The sequence below is a fragment of the Sesamum indicum genome, linkage group LG5 (genome assembly GCF_026168435.1).
Source record: "Sesamum indicum cultivar Baizhima isolate 11 linkage group LG5, ASM2616843v1, whole genome shotgun sequence".
Classification (NCBI taxonomy): domain Eukaryota; kingdom Viridiplantae; phylum Streptophyta; class Magnoliopsida; order Lamiales; family Pedaliaceae; genus Sesamum; species Sesamum indicum.
Window position 1 is genome coordinate 1,858,880 of NC_142661.1, and position 16,983 is coordinate 1,875,862.

The following is a 16,983-nucleotide window of genomic DNA, read 5'->3' on the forward strand; positions in this document are numbered from 1 at the left end:
TCTCTCTCTCTCTCTCTCTCTCTCTCTCTCTCTCTCTCTCTCTCTCTCTCCCTCTCCTGCAACTTGCTAACAAATTATTTAAAAATATATCTTGAATAATGGTGATTAGCAATGAGAATTTTACTAATTAAATAGCTCGACCCTAATTTTAGTATCAAAATTTTTCGTAGCTATTGAGTCATTTTTTTATAGTGGTTGGATTAAATATTTTTTTTCCCAAAACAAATCTCTTTGAATTAAGTGATTTTTTAAAGTGGTAATTACATACAATATGATGACATTAACATTTTGATAAATTGAATGATACATTAATTCAACCAATACCTTAATATGTATGATTCAAAATACTAAATAAATTATAATAATTCACGTAAAAAGTGAGCGAGACTAACACTCACATAAAATAGAAAAATATCAACATGTCGGATATATGGGACTTATAACACTAGAAAGAAAAGTAGGTTAGTTTTCACCACTTTTGGGTCCCTTTTGGACTCCCAGGCATGCGTTTGTCCTTTGGTTGGCTATACTCGAGAAACTCTCTATCTTGGACAAACCTTGGCTCTCTCATCTGGGCAGTTCCTGTATCTTATGTGATGATGACATAATGAAAACACATACACACATGTTTTTCCATTGTAGATATTCTCGGAGGTGCTTAAGGGTGATCCGACAGACCCTTAGGTTTTACTGGCCTAACCGTGATTGACCAATGGATGTTTTGTGGGCAACAACGAAATGGAAGAGCAAGGATTTCATTTCTGGGTCCTACCGCACCCTTTTGGCTGCAGCTGTTTATCATATTTGGTGCGAACGCAACCTTTGTCGGTTTGACAGAGTGGAGCATGATGCTTCAAGCCTTGTTGCTATCATTATAGGGGATGTGCGAGAAATGATACTTAGTGCTGACTTACCTTATTCTATTAGCTCATGTGTACTTTATCGTTTATAGCTGATCCTTTGGCCTGTCGAGGATCCCTAGCATTGAAACATGTTATATTGTACATCCGTACTCCTTTTACTTAATGAAATTTACATTTAACGAAAAAACTTAAAATTAATGAAATTATTCGTTGTTAAATATGTCGCAAAATATTTTAAATAAATACAGTGTAATAAATTGTCGTATAAGTTCTTACTATTAGTAGTTATACTAATTACAACTATCTCTCTTAAGATTTGGCATAAATACGAATATCTCCTTATTGTTTGAAAAATTATAAATACCTCCCTGATGTTTGATTAAATTATGTAATCATTGGATGGATGTATGAATTGTCATTATTTTTTCTAAAAAATTAGAATTTTATAAAATCAAACAGGTGGATGAAATTTTTTTAAAAATTATAATTATCCACTTAGTCCATAAAATAAAATTATAATTTTTAATCCAAAAGGTATTTTGGTCAGTTTACTACCAAAAAAATGAATGAAAATCTAACAGATAGGGCTAATTATTAAACGACAGTTAAAATCAGGTATTGATAATTTTTCACATAATAAAGAGAAATTCATAATTATACCAAATTTTAAAAGAAATCGCCATAATTTACTCTAGTAATTATTGATACATGTACGTATGGTGGCAATAGTCAAATACATATACCCACAAAGTTCTTCTGATAACTCCTATAATCGCTAATTATTAACACTGACCATTAAGTTTGTAAAAATCATCATATATCGGACAGAGCTAAAAGTTATATTACTATCATTAATGCTTATTAATTATAAATAGAGAAAATTGAAATTTTCGTCCTATAACTTAACAAGAGTGGCAATTTTGGTTCTCTGTTAATTAATTTTCGTAATTTAGTCTTATAATTTTGACAATTTGACAATTTTGAACCAATCTAGTAGGAAAGCCCCAATTTTAAAAATCATATGTCTGCACATGTATTTTTTCAACAAAAAAGAATTAACATTATCAAAATTTTAAAGTTAGATGATTAAATTATGAAAGTCAACTGGGTTATTTATTAATTTATATTAACAAATTATATTAATATAATTTATTAAAATACTATAATATTAATATGTCGAGTCGTGATTCTATAAAAAAAACAATTTTTTAAAGCAAACAGGCCAAGTCGCGATCTATTGGTTTGTGATTTGAGATCCCGACTTGGCCAATTTTCTTCTTTTTTTTTATTTAATTAAATTTTGTATAAATTAATTTTTAACAACTTCTTAAAGTCCAAAAAATCATAAATTTAAAATTGTATTAATTTAAAAAATTATAATTAAGTGTACAAATGCAATAGAGTATATATTTTTGTACAAATGTAAAAAATACAATGAAGTATACAAATATTCTTGGCAACCCCAGTACTGGCACATCTGATTGTGTAGAAGAATTTCTTTGTTGGGCTTGTTGCCTTGCACGCGTTTGTGCCCAGTCCATTTCGTTGTGAATACGTGATGTTTGATTTCGACCAGAGCACGAAGAGATGCGAATACTAGTGTCGTGGACCAACTCAAATTCCGGTACATCTCAATAATTTTCGAAATGCAGAGGTTCAAATGACTTGGAATATGTATTCTTATAAGCCTTTATATCGTAATAATCCTTCAACATTGATGCAACATTAATCATATATTAAGCGCATATCTTTTAAGCGTGAGTGCAAGGAATATCAAATTGTGTCCACTTACCGCAAGAACATTCTCGGTTGGCAATTTTGACAACATGGGTATTGACTCCATGTCCATTGTAACGTCATGTAACAACCGAAGCGGACTGTTGGAACTGATGGTATTTGGTGACGGTATGCTCAATAGAATTTTGATGCGAATGTGTGAACATCTTATGTGCAAAATCTATCCACAATTGGTTGTTGGCCAACATTACACTACTTCTCTCTAACCTCTCACGAAAACAATAGACACTTCGCTGAAACGTCATCTCAGCAATTGCTGTCAATGGTAGGCAGCGAGCCCCTTTCAATACTCTATTTATGCATTCTGACATATTTGTCGTCAGAATTCCGCATCGCCATCCACCATCATGAGATGCTGTCCGTTTTTTCTTATTGATCCTGTCTAAATACTCAAACGCGGATAGTTTCTGCCTCTTTATCTCTTCCATAATGCGATTGAATTTTCTGATCTGATATTCAAACTATTCATCGCTCGATAAGTTGCGCTGCCAGCTTTCGAACGAGGGATCCTCATCGCCGCAATGGGCGTCTGATCATATGTAACAGACCATCCATCGCTCGATAATTCACCACCAAAATACACAAAAATTTCAACGTGAAAAGATAAAGTAGACATAATTAGTAAGTAACAAAACAAATTTTCGCACTATATTTGAAATGGCAAGGACGTGAATGAATTGTTGTTGCTTTAGCTGTCTGAAGCAAGTCGTGCATGACATATTTATACACGACTAGATACTTGCATTTAAAATTAAACCTACCCGTCTTTATGAGATTCGAAATTTTCATTGTGTTTATAGCACAAATTACACGACTGCAGCATCTGAATGACCCATCACTGGTCGCATTCAAACCAAAATTAAGACTGGATATTTTTGACATTTGTAATTGTATACTTCATTGTATTTTTTACAATTGTACAAAAAAATATACACTATTACATTTGTACGCTTAATTGTAATTTTTTAAATTAATATAATTTTAATATTATGATTTTTTGAACTTTAATATGTTATTAAAAATTAATTTTATATAATTAATTTATACAAAATTTAATTAAATAAATTTAAAAAAAAATAAAATGAGCCAAGTCGTGATTTAAGATTGTGACTTGGCCTTTTTCGTTTAAAAAAGATTATTTTTTTAGTCAAATCACGACTCGACATATTAATATTATAGTATTTTAATAAATTATATTAATATAATTTTTTTAATAATAAAAAAATAAATAAACCAAAATCAACTCGTGCAGAACCAAAATTGTCACTGCCTAAGTTATAAAATGAAAATAGAATTTTTTTTTATTTTTTTTGATTAATTTATTCAGCACTGGCCTCAGTACACCATATGCTGGGGGACATGTTGATTTCTAGTGCTTGAAAATTATATTTTTGTTGTTATAATAATTTGAATTATGAACTTTATTTATTTATTTTTCCTAAGAAGAGTAAAAAATAGTTGAAGTTTTTTAAAAAATATTTTTACAATCCACTTGTTCACCACTACTTTTGCCGAACCCCTTGACTTGAAAAACTATTTTTTAAGCTCTAATTTTTAATTAAAATATGTTATTAATTTATTTTCTTCAAGAGGAGTAAAAATAGTGGAATTTTCAGCAAAAAATATAATTTTTTTAATTTATTTGTTCAGCACTGGTCCCAGTACACTGGAGGTATGTTTATCTGTGCTGCTTGAAAATTATATTTTTGGTGGCTCTAATTTTTTGAAGTACGAACTTAATTCATTTATTTTTCTAGGAGTAACAAATAGGTGAATTTTTAATTAAAATATAATATTTTTATAGTCTATCTTTCTGGCACAACTTTTCTCAAATTCCATGTTGGGGGCATTTATACTTTTAAGCCTCTAATTGTTCAATTATAAATATTATTAATTTATTTTTTCTATGAAGAGTAAAAAATAATTTTTTAGCAAAAAATATGAATTATTTAATAAAAAATTATAATTTTCGTCCAATAACTTAAGAGTGTGACAATTTGGGTCCTATATAGCCAAAAAGCCCTAATAGTAAAGTCATGTTCCTAACACATGCTCTTTTCCCCCTAAAAATGGACTGAAATTGTCAAAATACGCCCTGTATTTTGTAAAATTACAGCTATATACACCTCATGAGATAATAGTTGTAATTACAGCTATACCCCTATTCAAAAACAAAACTTACACAAACTCCCCTTGTATTTTACAAAGTTACAGCTATACACATCCCATGAAGTAATAGTTGTAATTACAATTATACCCGTACTCAAAAATAAAACTTACACAAACGCCCCTTGTATTTTACAAAATTACAGCTATACACATCCCATGAAGTGATAGTTGTAATTACAACTATACCCGTATTCAAAAATAAAACTTACACAACCACCTCTTGTATTTTACAAAATTACAGCTATACACATCCCATGAAATGATAGTTGTAATTACAACTATACCCGTATTCAAAAACAAAACTTACACAAACACCCCTTGTATTTTACAAAGTTACAGCTATACACATCCCATGAAATGATAGCTGTAATTACAATTATACCCGTATTCAAAAACAAAACTTACACAAACACCCCTTGTATTTTGCAAAATTACAGCTATACACATCCCATGAAGTGATAGTTGTAATTAAAACTATACCCGTATTCAAAAACAAAACTTACACAAACACCCCTTATATTTTACAAAATTACAGCTATACACATCCCATAAAGTGATAACTGTAATTACAACTATACCTGTATTAAAAAATAAAATTTACACAAACACCCCTTGTATGTTACAAAATTACAGCTATACACATCCCATGAAGTGATAGTTGTAATTACAACTATACCCGTATTTAGAGACAAAACATACACAAGCACCTCTTTAAGAATGTAGCTGTAATTTTGCATAAAATATAAAAGAATTAACCTAATTTTGAGGGGTGTAAATGTAATTTATCTTTTATAATTAAGTTAATTACATATCATATCCTTTTCTACACATTAATATTAAAGCTACCTATCAATAGTGATGGGGTTGGCATACATGTGATATATAATAAGAGGCATTTCCAATAATTTTCATCATCAATTATTACAAAAGGGACCACCCCATGCAAATATATATACATGCAAAAATAAAATGTCATTAATTCTAATCATAAATCATAATAAATTAATAAATTTAATTTTAATAGTACACTTGGACACGTGGCAAGGTTATGAATATGCCACGTAGGCGACGACAGGATTGGCCTATGACCAATAATCAATAAGGGCCATGTGGACTATTTTTTAAACTTTGACCCCATAAATAATTATTTCTTATGTATTTATTAGGGTAATTATCAAGTTTGAAAATTAAGTCTTATTTCAATTATTTTGAATTTTGATAGTTTGAATGACGTATTTAAATTACGAAATTAGTTAACTTTTTATAATAACTATATTTTTTAAAAATAACAAAATGTCGACGTACTAAAATATTGTTCAGATCTTATTTTTAAAATAAAATTTTCAAGTATTGAGATAAAATCAGATTATAAAGCTTATAACGTCAGTAATAAAAAATTTATAATTATTATAATCAAATTTACAATAAAAAATTTTAAACTCTTAAAAAAATTAATTTAATTGAGCAATATATTTATTCAATCAATACATTAATATAACTAATAAAAATAAATAAATTATAATAACTCATATAAATGAGATCATAAATATCACATAAAGTAAAACAAATACCCACACATTCGATAAGCGGTTTGAATTCTTTTACATTGACTGCTGACTACAGACATAGTTTCCACAAAAATTAGGATTGGTCCAACCAATTATAGTACTCTGAATTTAATTTCTTAGTACAGTAGGTAGGAATTATGACTGCTTTCTTCAGAGAAATTAGTTAAATATATATGTAATATTTCTTCTATCTTAAATTTATTATTTTTATTTCACTCTTCATAAGTAATGACATGAGATTTAAATCCTTAGAATTTCGAATTATTCTATATTAAAAGAACATAAAATACATTAATATTTCATAGAAGAAAAAACTGTAAGCAATCTTCTTGTGATATTGCAAATGAGCACATTATCCTCTTATGAGAAAAAAATAGCAATTTATCTCCTTATATTTTAAAAATACAACAATTTATCTCTCTGTCCTTTTCATAATGAAGCAATTTACCTTAGACATGGAGGTAAATTGCTTATTTTAAAAAATATACGGGGGAGGGGGTAAATTGATATTATTTTCTTTTATAGGGGTTAATTTGCTCATTTATAATATCACAAGGAGATACATTGTATTAAACCCTTTTAGATCTCATTACGCTCAACTAATTACATTATAAGTATTATTGTATTTTTATGTGATTGGTCACTCTTACTTAAATTATAAAAATAATTATATAATATATTTAGTCTGTTTTTTACCCTGCGATTGAGCAAGCCAAATTAACCGGCGTGCAAGCCTGATATTTTGTACCGTCCGATCAAAATTTCAATAATCGCTTTTGTAATTAAATTTCCATTAAATTCAAACATTACGATCATTTTCTTTGGGTAATTTACAACGACCTTTTCTGATATTTAGTATAATTATAAATACCCTTTTATTATTTGAAAAATTACTAATACTCTCCCTGATTTAATGGGCAGTCTAACAATTAGCCAAATTCGTTAGTTTCCGTTAAATTTATCATCCATTTTTTGTGGTGAACTGACTAAAATGCATTTGAGTACTAAGAACTATAAATTTACTAGTACAAAACCAGTGCCAAGGCACGGGGAATATTTTCAATTTTCAATTTGATATATAATAGTGACTTATCTTTTATACTATATCACTTATCTGCTATCGAATATTATCGATACATATAAAATATTGTCGCTATATGATAATAAAATATAATTAACTTATTAATTTTTTTTAAAACATTCCCATGTCTTTTCGAATTTTATACAAAAAAGTTACACATTTGTTTCGATTAATTGATTAGAATTACAATATAAAATTCAATTTTATTTTCGTATTTTTTAATATTTTTTTTATTTTCATTATTATCATATTAATATACATCTTTTTATTTTCTGTATATAGAGATTTTTTCTACTCCATTTTTGAATTTTTAAAAATAAATTTGAGTGATTTCTTTCTTTATTTTATTCAGTACCTATAATAAAAGATATTATATAACATGCTTTTATATACTTCAAAAATAAAAAATAAAAAATAAAAAAATAATATTGATTATATTCTTTTGTATAAATATATATATTTTTTATTAAATTATATTGATTAGATGCTACATAATATTATCAAAATAGATATCGAATATACATATTTTTTTATATAACTTAAAGAAACAATAAAGAAAATGATATTACAAATACTAATAATTTTTAGTCTTTATTTAAAAAACTTGTTAGATATTATTGATCAGATTCTTTTTGAGAAAATAATACTTTTAATTCTTTATCTAAAAAATTGATAGATAATATTGCTAAGATCTCTTTTGAGAAATTTAATAGTTTTTTATTTTTATCTAAAAAATATATTATATTTCATCTGGCATAATAGAGCTCATTGAGGTTGTCCACATCTGCGGATACATGGCGTTAGGTGGATAGCCGCAATAATTCTGTTTTATTATATATAGATTTATTTTTTTAAAATTTTTAAATTTTTTTATGAACTAAGTGGATAATTTTTTTAATAAAATTTTTCAATTTTTTTTATCCACCCTGTCCGATTTTTTTAAAAAATACGATAAAGCCAAAAACGATAATTTCATACCTCCATTCAAAAATTACATAATTTCATCAAACATCAAGAGGGTATTTGTAATTTTTCAAACAACTAGGATGTAATTACTGACCACCGTATGTGAATATAGATGATTTTTTTTAATATTAATATGGATGTAATTAAATTAAATTTGATAAAAAAAAATGATAGGAACCAGAATTTGGGCCTACGTACATTTTGTGGCCCATATACAATTATAGTCCAAATTTATGACCCAAATGAATAAATGAAAGCCCACTTCCATGCACTAAGACCTAATGCAATTGCAATGTTCCATAATATTTTGGAGAAAATATATTTTTTTATTTGTTTAATTTCATTATAATTCTTCCATCCACACAAATTCCCATAATAATATGCATAAAAAATAAAGGGATAATATACTCTTCTCACCTAACATTTGGTGTGATTATATGTAATTTTTTTTTGCTTTGAAAAATTACATCTAGCACCTTTGAAGTTTGCATTCGTCTAATAAATAAGTCTCTCTATTAGTCAAAATCCATCGAAATTGCTGATATTAACCGCTGATTGACTTATTATTGATTTATTGTAGGTAAAATAAATTTTTTATTATCAAATTACCCTTATACGTTTTTACGCGTTAATACATGTGAGGAGGTATATTTTCACCGTTATAAGGGTAGATTAGTCGAAAAAAATTATTTGACCTGCAATATGTCAATCAAGGGTAAGTATCAATCTTCATTCAATTTTTTTTATTAACATAAGCAAATTCAATGAATTTTGAGTAACGGAAAAACTTATTTATCAGACGAAAACAATCTCAAGAATGTTAGATATAATTTTTTCAAATCATAAAAGGTCTAAATATAATTTATATTAAACTCAGGAGAGGGAAATATAATTATCCAAAAATAAATAATACTAACATAGTGAAAAATCACAAAAAATTGTATATGAATGTTAATAAATAAAAAATTAAAGAAAAATATTGAATTAAAAAATTACAGATACACCCCTTAAAATTATAGATATAAGTATAATCACGCCTTTTATTTAGAAGCAAAGTTTACCCAAATACTTTTTGAAAAATGTTATACAAATACCCCTCCGGGAGTGCAGTTGTAATTTTATAAAAAATAGAGGATATTTGTCTAATTTAACTTAATTTTAGGGGTGTCATGTAATTTAACCAAACTAAAAAATATAATTATAGAATGAAATTTTATATTTTTATATTAGATTTAAATAAGCGGATAAAATATTTAAATAGAATATTATATTAATTTAAAATATTTATTTGATATTTTGAAATTTCAAGAAGACCATATCTCAAAATCTTCTCTTCTTACAAAATATCTCTCTATTTTTCTGAATTTATCTCCGAAAAACACACACACACACACACGCGCGCGCGCGGTATACGCATAGGAGAGTGAAGCTGAGTCCGATCGAGAATGGGGATTCTATCCAACTGTAGCTTTGTTTTAGGTCCTCCAAATGGGTGGAAATTCAGAGAAAAGTATCAGAACAACAGCAGCAAGTGTTTTCTGTGCGGAGAATTATTGTCGAAGAGGAGGCGATTGATTTCGAAAGAGAAGTTGGGGAAGTTGAATTTTGTGATTAGGTCGTGTTATGATGGTAGGAAGAGTAATGGAAATGATGATAAGGGCATGCATGGCGAAAGAGAAAATAAAGAGAATTCAAATTTGGCGACGATGGCGTCATCCGAGAAGAAGTCCGATGATAGTTCCAAGAATTCGCCGGCTTCAATATCTACACGGGTGAGCTTATTCATTTATGTATTGTTATTCTTGTTGTTGATTTTGTATTTTGTGCATTTTCCTTTTTTTTTTTTTTGGATTCCTTTTTAGGCAAAATTTCGTAAGCATTGTGTGTGAGTGTGTGAAGCGTACATTGTTCTTTATTACTAGTACATTTTGGGGGATAAAGTTATTGACTTTGGCAAAGGGGTAGTAGGAAAAGCATGTTAGGATGAGAAGAGAGGCGAGAGTAACCATTGTGTATTGGATGGTTTTGAATTTTCCTCTCCCTATAAATGCCCGTGTTGCTGGTATAGGTAGAGGAAGAGATTTTTTAAATCAGTTAGGTATATTACAATCATGGACAAAGTTTAATGATGTATAGAATGTAACAAGTGAAGTATTAGAAGAATATTGTAGAAGATCTCATATACAACCTAGTGCCCCTCAAACTCGAGCTTGTTGGCAAAATATCTACTGAGCTCGAAAATCTGATGAATAGGCGTCAATGACTCAAATCTAACGTTTCCATAGATTATCAACCTGTTGATGAATGATGACTAAAGATTACCATGTGCTAAAACTCTGGAAAAATAGAAGACTACAGTAAAAGAGCATCAATCAACACTAAAGCATCTAGACATTCAATGGACAAAAAATTTGAATGTCCGATGTGATTTGATTCTCAGATTTCAAAAGGAAATATTTGTAAAATTCATCACAAACATACATCATGGAAGAAAATATAGAAAATGATAAGTTATACAAGCACCAGAAGATCTCGAAGTAGAGTCAAAAGACTAATAAATCTAATGAATTGAATTGAAATTCTGAATAAACGGATACATCATTCAGACAAATCAAAGGTTGAAAAATAGCTATTAATGAAAGAATCCTAGAAAAAAGGATGTGCTGTAGGACTGTGGTCAGGAATAGCAAAGAAGATGAGAGTAGTGATCACTTTTACAAAAAGAACCTTTATACTTTCATACATTAATTTTTCCTAGATAATTTAAAATAAATCTGCTTACATTATTGACATATTCATACATAGAGAACGCTAACATGTGAAGAATAATGAGAATACTCTAAAAGATCAGAGAATCTATTAACAGGGACTGTTGTTTCATGTTTAGCTGTAGTTAGGTTGAAGAAAGGATTGAGTCAGAAAACTTTAGCTGAATTTTTGTGGAGAATGTGAGTAGAATATATGCAAGTGCCCAAGGGTTGGAAATGAGGGGTTAAGTAACAGAGTTTGTGTCCGAATCTGGTGAAGCAAAAGTCAGAACTAGTTGCCAGGGACCAAAGAAGAAAATAATATAAGGGAAAGAAGAGAGCGAATCCAACCATGGCATTAAACACTTTCCATATATCCAATTTGCCCAGTACGAAGTGTCACAAACATAGCTGAGAATAAGATTTGGAAGCTTAAGCTTCAAAGACCAAGCTTGGAGTACAAGTCATTCATGCCTTGATTGGATATCGTTAGACATAAAACAACCCAATATAGCAGTAAGTTTTTCTCTGTCAAGTGCACAAACTGCAACAGTGGTCTGACTTATGCACTATCCCCGAACAATCCTTGTAAAACAAATAAACATTCCAAGGCATAGTTTGGTATCATGGACACGCATGAGATGACAAATAAGTAAGTCGTTGCAAACACAGTGCATAAATGTCCCTTCCGAGTAGTAACAGCAGCCAGGTGGTGAAAAGCCCTAAGAATAGAGTTAAATAATCTAGCAAGAAAGTAAGAACTATGTATCACATTGTTGAAATAGTCGATCACTTAGCTGACTGTTTGAGGATGAATGATCTCTCCAGTACTTAACTTTTTTTGCTTCCTCAGCCACCAACTATGTCACCAGTTGGACCAGCTTACAGTAACTTCCAGGTGGACTCTTTTAAATTAATGGAACTACTGGGGCCAGAAAAGGTTGATCCTGCTGATGTAAAAGTTATTAAGGAAAAGCTCTTTGGCTATTCGACCTTTTGGGTAACCAGAGAAGAGCCTTTTGGTGATCTGGGAGAAGGGATTCTCTTTCTTGGCAATATTCGGGGAAAGAGGGAGGATGTGTTTGCAAAGCTTCAGAGTCAGTTATCTGAGATCATGGGAGATAAATACAATCTATTCATGGTGGAGGAACCAAATTCTGAAGGAGAAGACCCACGTGGTGGACCCCGTGTTAGCTTTGGCTTGCTGCGCAAAGAGGTTTCAGAGCCAGAGCAAACAACTCTTTGGCAATATGTTATTGCTCTTCTATTGTTTCTTCTTACTATTGGTTCCTCAGTTGAGCTTGGAATAGCATCTCAGGTATGCTAATCTGCATAACAACATCTTTTAGTTGATTGCGTGTATGGATTTCTCAACAATCTATCCAGATGGCCTGAATTAGTTTTGAGTTTTTACTATACAGATCAATAGACTTCCTCCAGAGATAGTCAAATATTTCACAGATCCTGATGCTATTGAACCACCAGATATGCAGCTCCTATTTCCATTTGTGGACTCTGCTTTGCCTCTGGCTTATGGTGTATTGGGAATCCAGCTGTTTCATGTAAGTAACATTTTTTCTCCCTGGTAAGTTAAATCCATTAAGGCATACAACTTCTACCTAGAGGCTCGAATTTCTCACCATAAGCCCTTTATCATTCACTGGAAAATGTAACAGATGATGAATGGAGTATAGAAACACTTAACTATACTATTTTGATTTAAAAACCCTTTTGTAAGGCATACATCTGGCAGAGGTACACATGCTCTGTTTTGTTGCAGCCGAATCTTTTGTCATCTTGTATTTTCTTGTTTGGGCATATAAATTGCAATTTGAATTAATCTTTGTATGTTCCTTGCAACAGTCGCTTTGGGTCTTTCTGCAAGATTTCTCTTGAGGAAAACATAATACTTTGAATAACAACTAATTTTTCATATCTGACCAAAACAATAGCTGGGCAGCACGCCTTCCAACTTTGACAATGTTGGAGAGAATGCTCCTCTCAAAGTCTTCCACAATGGTCTATGGCATGCTAAACATCTGGTGCTTTTGCTTGTTTTCTTGGTATATATTTTAAGGAATTTCTAAAACCCGGAGGGTGTTTCTGGACAATCTGTATTTTTCTGAACACAAGGTTCTACTTCTAATTAAGTCAAGTTTTCTGGCATATTTAGGATTGGTAGTGATGAACTATGTTTTGAGAAAAAAAGTTTCCAGACTCAAAGCTTCTTTTTTTTCTGGGAAATTGCATAATAAGTGTACCAACATTTGGTTCTTTTGCATTATTTTCTTTGTCATTGTAAGACCTTGCTGTCAGATTGTATCAATTCTTTTTCATAAAGTTTGACCTTGAGAAGGTGATCAGATATAGAATTTCATACTATGGTCACATGTTTTTATGAGATCATCGACATGAAGGAGTTCATTCCCTGCAGGAAGTTGGACATATTCTTGCTGCCTTTCCGCGAAATGTGAAACTTAGTATTCCTTATTTTATTCCAAACATTACCCTGGGGAGCTTTGGAGCAATTACTCAGGTAAGAGTCTATCCACAAAATCATTCATTCTCATGGTCTAATTCACTGTTTATCATGCATAGACGATGTTTTCTGGAGTTGGAAAGCAGTATAGGTTAATTATTTTCTACTTAGGATCATACACAATCTTATGCTAATTTCTTCGCTAGTAGTTCTTTTTTGTTTTTCTTTGTTTCTTTTTGGTTTTTGGTTTTTGTTTTTAACTTAGGAAGCTCCCTTGGAAGACTGATGTGGTAATCTGTTATATGTTCCTTTTTATTCTTGCTTGTATGCTGGAACATTTTTTCTCTTAATCTCTTGGTATAGTCCCTTTTTCGTCTCCCTTTTGTGTCTAAGGTTTTCACTCCTTTCCATATTTTTCTTTACTTTTTTGTCTTTCTGGAGGGTGACATTTCTAACTAGTTTTGCTGTCCTGCTCCATTATTCAGCACACGGTCAGTGTAGTTATGAGTTAAGACCGATTGTGCATTTCATCAGCAGCACAGTTGGGAATTAAAAAAGAGGTAATCAGCTAAGTAAATGCCTTTGTTAGATACGATTAGCATATGTTAGAAAATCAGGAGAAAATCACTGAGTTATTAATTGATTGCCCCTTATTGCTTACAGAAAATTCTGTTTTGGGTTCCATTTACGATTTTTATTTTCCTGGTTTGTAGATCAAGTGTTATTGTACATCAAATTCTCTTTATTTTTTTTTATCTTCTGGCTGAAAGTGATCTGTAGTGCTGTTGTTTCCTCTTCTTTCTTCCTTGATGCCTTTGATCTTGTATCAGGCAAAGATCCTTTATCTACTGTTTTAGATGGAGGCTGCTATTTCTGATCATACTTCCCCAGAATGTTAAGGTTTAGCAGTTCATTTTACTCTATGTGAATATACTGTCATGAATTAGAGCTCATGTTGCCTTCATATGGCAAAGTTATTTTTTTTCTCTATACTACGAAAACACAAAATTTGAAGTAGCATAAAGATGCCAAAATCCTGCAGTTCCATCCTTGTACTATTTTATTCATTCCTAGATCATTCTGAAATCTACATGCAATTTACCATCCCAGGGCCAGTCAGATATTGCATATGTCTTTCCTTTGCTCGAATCAAGTAATTCTGAAACACTATTCTTGTAATTATTGGGGCATTGAGGTTTCTGACTCCAAAACTCCCAATTGTTGTTTTGTGTTGCTTTATTCTGTAGTTCAAGTCTATTCTTCCTGATCGGAAAGCAAAGGTGGATATTTCATTGGCCGGGCCATTTGCAGGAGCTGCATTATCTTTCTCTATGTTTGCTGTTGGGTTGCTTCTTTCATCAAATCCAGATGTGGCAGGAGATTTTGTGCAGGTTCCAAGCACACTTTTCCAAGGTTCATTGTTTCTTGGCCTCATCAGCAGAGCTGTTCTGGGCTATAAGTAAGTCCGCGTATTACCTTTTCAAGTTTCTGTCCTAAGGAATTCTCCTCAAACAGTCAAACTTGAATGCTGAGATCCTCATGTATTCAGTCATTCTTATTTACAATAAAAAGGGGAGGTTGGAGGTTTTGTTATGTCCGTATTCAGACTTAGGCTACCCAAATTGGTCTTGTTTTATAGCTTAGCATGATTCTTCAGTGATCCTCTTCTATTCCGAAGTCCTGCAATTAACATTCTGTTACACTGCTTGTGTATGTTACAGGGCTATGCATGCAGCAACTGTTTCAATCCATCCTTTAGTGATTGCTGGCTGGTGATGCATCTTTATGGAGATTTAAATTTATTACAATAAATGAGTATGCTAAATGTCAAGCCTCTCACGTTGTAGGTGTGGGTTGACAACATCAGCTTTTAATTTGCTGCCTGTGGGGTGTCTCGATGGTGGAAGAGCTATGCAGGTAGCTGCTTTGTTTGTTTTCTAGCATATTTATCTTTATATTTGTCCTCACTCCAGTGCATGATGAAAATTGGTCCCAGAGACATTACATTAACCCAAAATGTGCAGATTGCATCACCTTAGTTGCCAACCGAAAGTAGTTGCTTTTTGTTCTGCTAAAAAAGTATTTACCTTAGTGTTCAGGGAGCAACTTGGGCATTGATATAATGACTAGACGCCATATGCTTTCTTTGTCTCTGTGCCAATATTATGTATGAATGTCCTAAACTGATTTGCTTCAATTGCAGCATTCTTCAAATATGATTTCTTTGCGGGTGCATAATTCTTGGCTGGAGTGCAAGATGATAATTTTCTAAAATGGCTGTTTGTGAGTAATAATGTAATCTTTCTCTGCAACCTTGGCTATTGACACATCAAAGAGAAACTCTGAAGCAGATTCAACATATTATTTCATGCTACTAAGTCCTATAGCTTGATTCCATCACCTGCCTGCTTGTGTGGTTGGAAAGATATGCATATTTTTGTAATTTGGTGGGTTAATTGTGTACTTTAGAAACATGACATACTTGACCAATATCTTCTATGTCATCATCAGGGGGCTTTTGGTAGGAATACACTCATCGCTTCTGGTTTGGCAACTTATACCTTGTTGGGGTTAGGAGTGGTACGTTCATCTTTGATTAGCCAAGTTTTAGCAAATTTGCTAATCTTGCATTCTGTTTCTTGTTTGTGTTATATCTGTATTTGAAATACAACTACTATCACTAAGATCTGCTTCTTCTGACTGTTAGCTCGGTGGACCCTTATCGCTTCCTTGGGGATTATATGTGCTGATATGTCAGGTATGTAATGAATAAAAACTGTCAAACCAAAGATTCAGAATACAATTCTCCTTTTGTTCTCGTGATGATCATAAATGTTCTCATGTTGATGAGTAAGTGTGAATTTACGCAGAGGGCTCCAGAGAAACCATGCTTAAATGATGTAACAGAAGTGGGGACTTGGCGAAAAGCAGTTGTTACAGTGGCAATTGTTCTAGTAGTGCTGACGCTGCTTCCGGTGTGGGATGAACTGGCAGAAGAGTTAGGTATAGGCCTAGTGACCTCGTTTTGATTGAGGATTGTACCACTTGAGCAGAAATTCCAATTTTGACTTGGAATAAGGTGAAATTAGTTCTTTTTGTTCCTTATAATGAGGCATCCAGTAACTAGTTGGTGGTTGCAGATTGATCTCTCAACAGGCTCCACTTTTGTTTATCGTACATAAATACTGTATGTTCAAACAGAGTTATCTTTAAATGTCAATACCTTCAAACTTTAGTCTTTCTTGGAATCCTTGCATTTATGTATTTTCAATGTCACAAGATGGTGGAATTGCTTTTCTCATATTATAGTTCA

The 16,983-nt window shown here is 31.4% G+C and overlaps 1 protein-coding gene across 1 annotated transcript; it reads left to right on the forward strand.

The window, feature by feature from the left end:
• The first annotated feature begins 9,774 nt into the window (after nt 1–9,774).
• On the forward strand, nt 9,775–16,908 carry EGY1 (Peptidase M50 family protein). Its single transcript, XM_011080957.3, has 10 exons — nt 9,775–10,216; nt 12,045–12,509; nt 12,613–12,753; nt 13,626–13,727; nt 14,918–15,129; nt 15,392–15,442; nt 15,518–15,587; nt 16,182–16,250; nt 16,378–16,428; nt 16,541–16,908. The coding sequence occupies exons 1-10, from the start codon at nt 9,890–9,892 to the stop codon at nt 16,697–16,699; spliced, it is 1,647 nt and encodes a 548-aa protein (XP_011079259.1). The 5' UTR covers nt 9,775–9,889; the 3' UTR covers nt 16,700–16,908.
• Nucleotides 16,909–16,983: the final 75 nt, after the last annotated feature.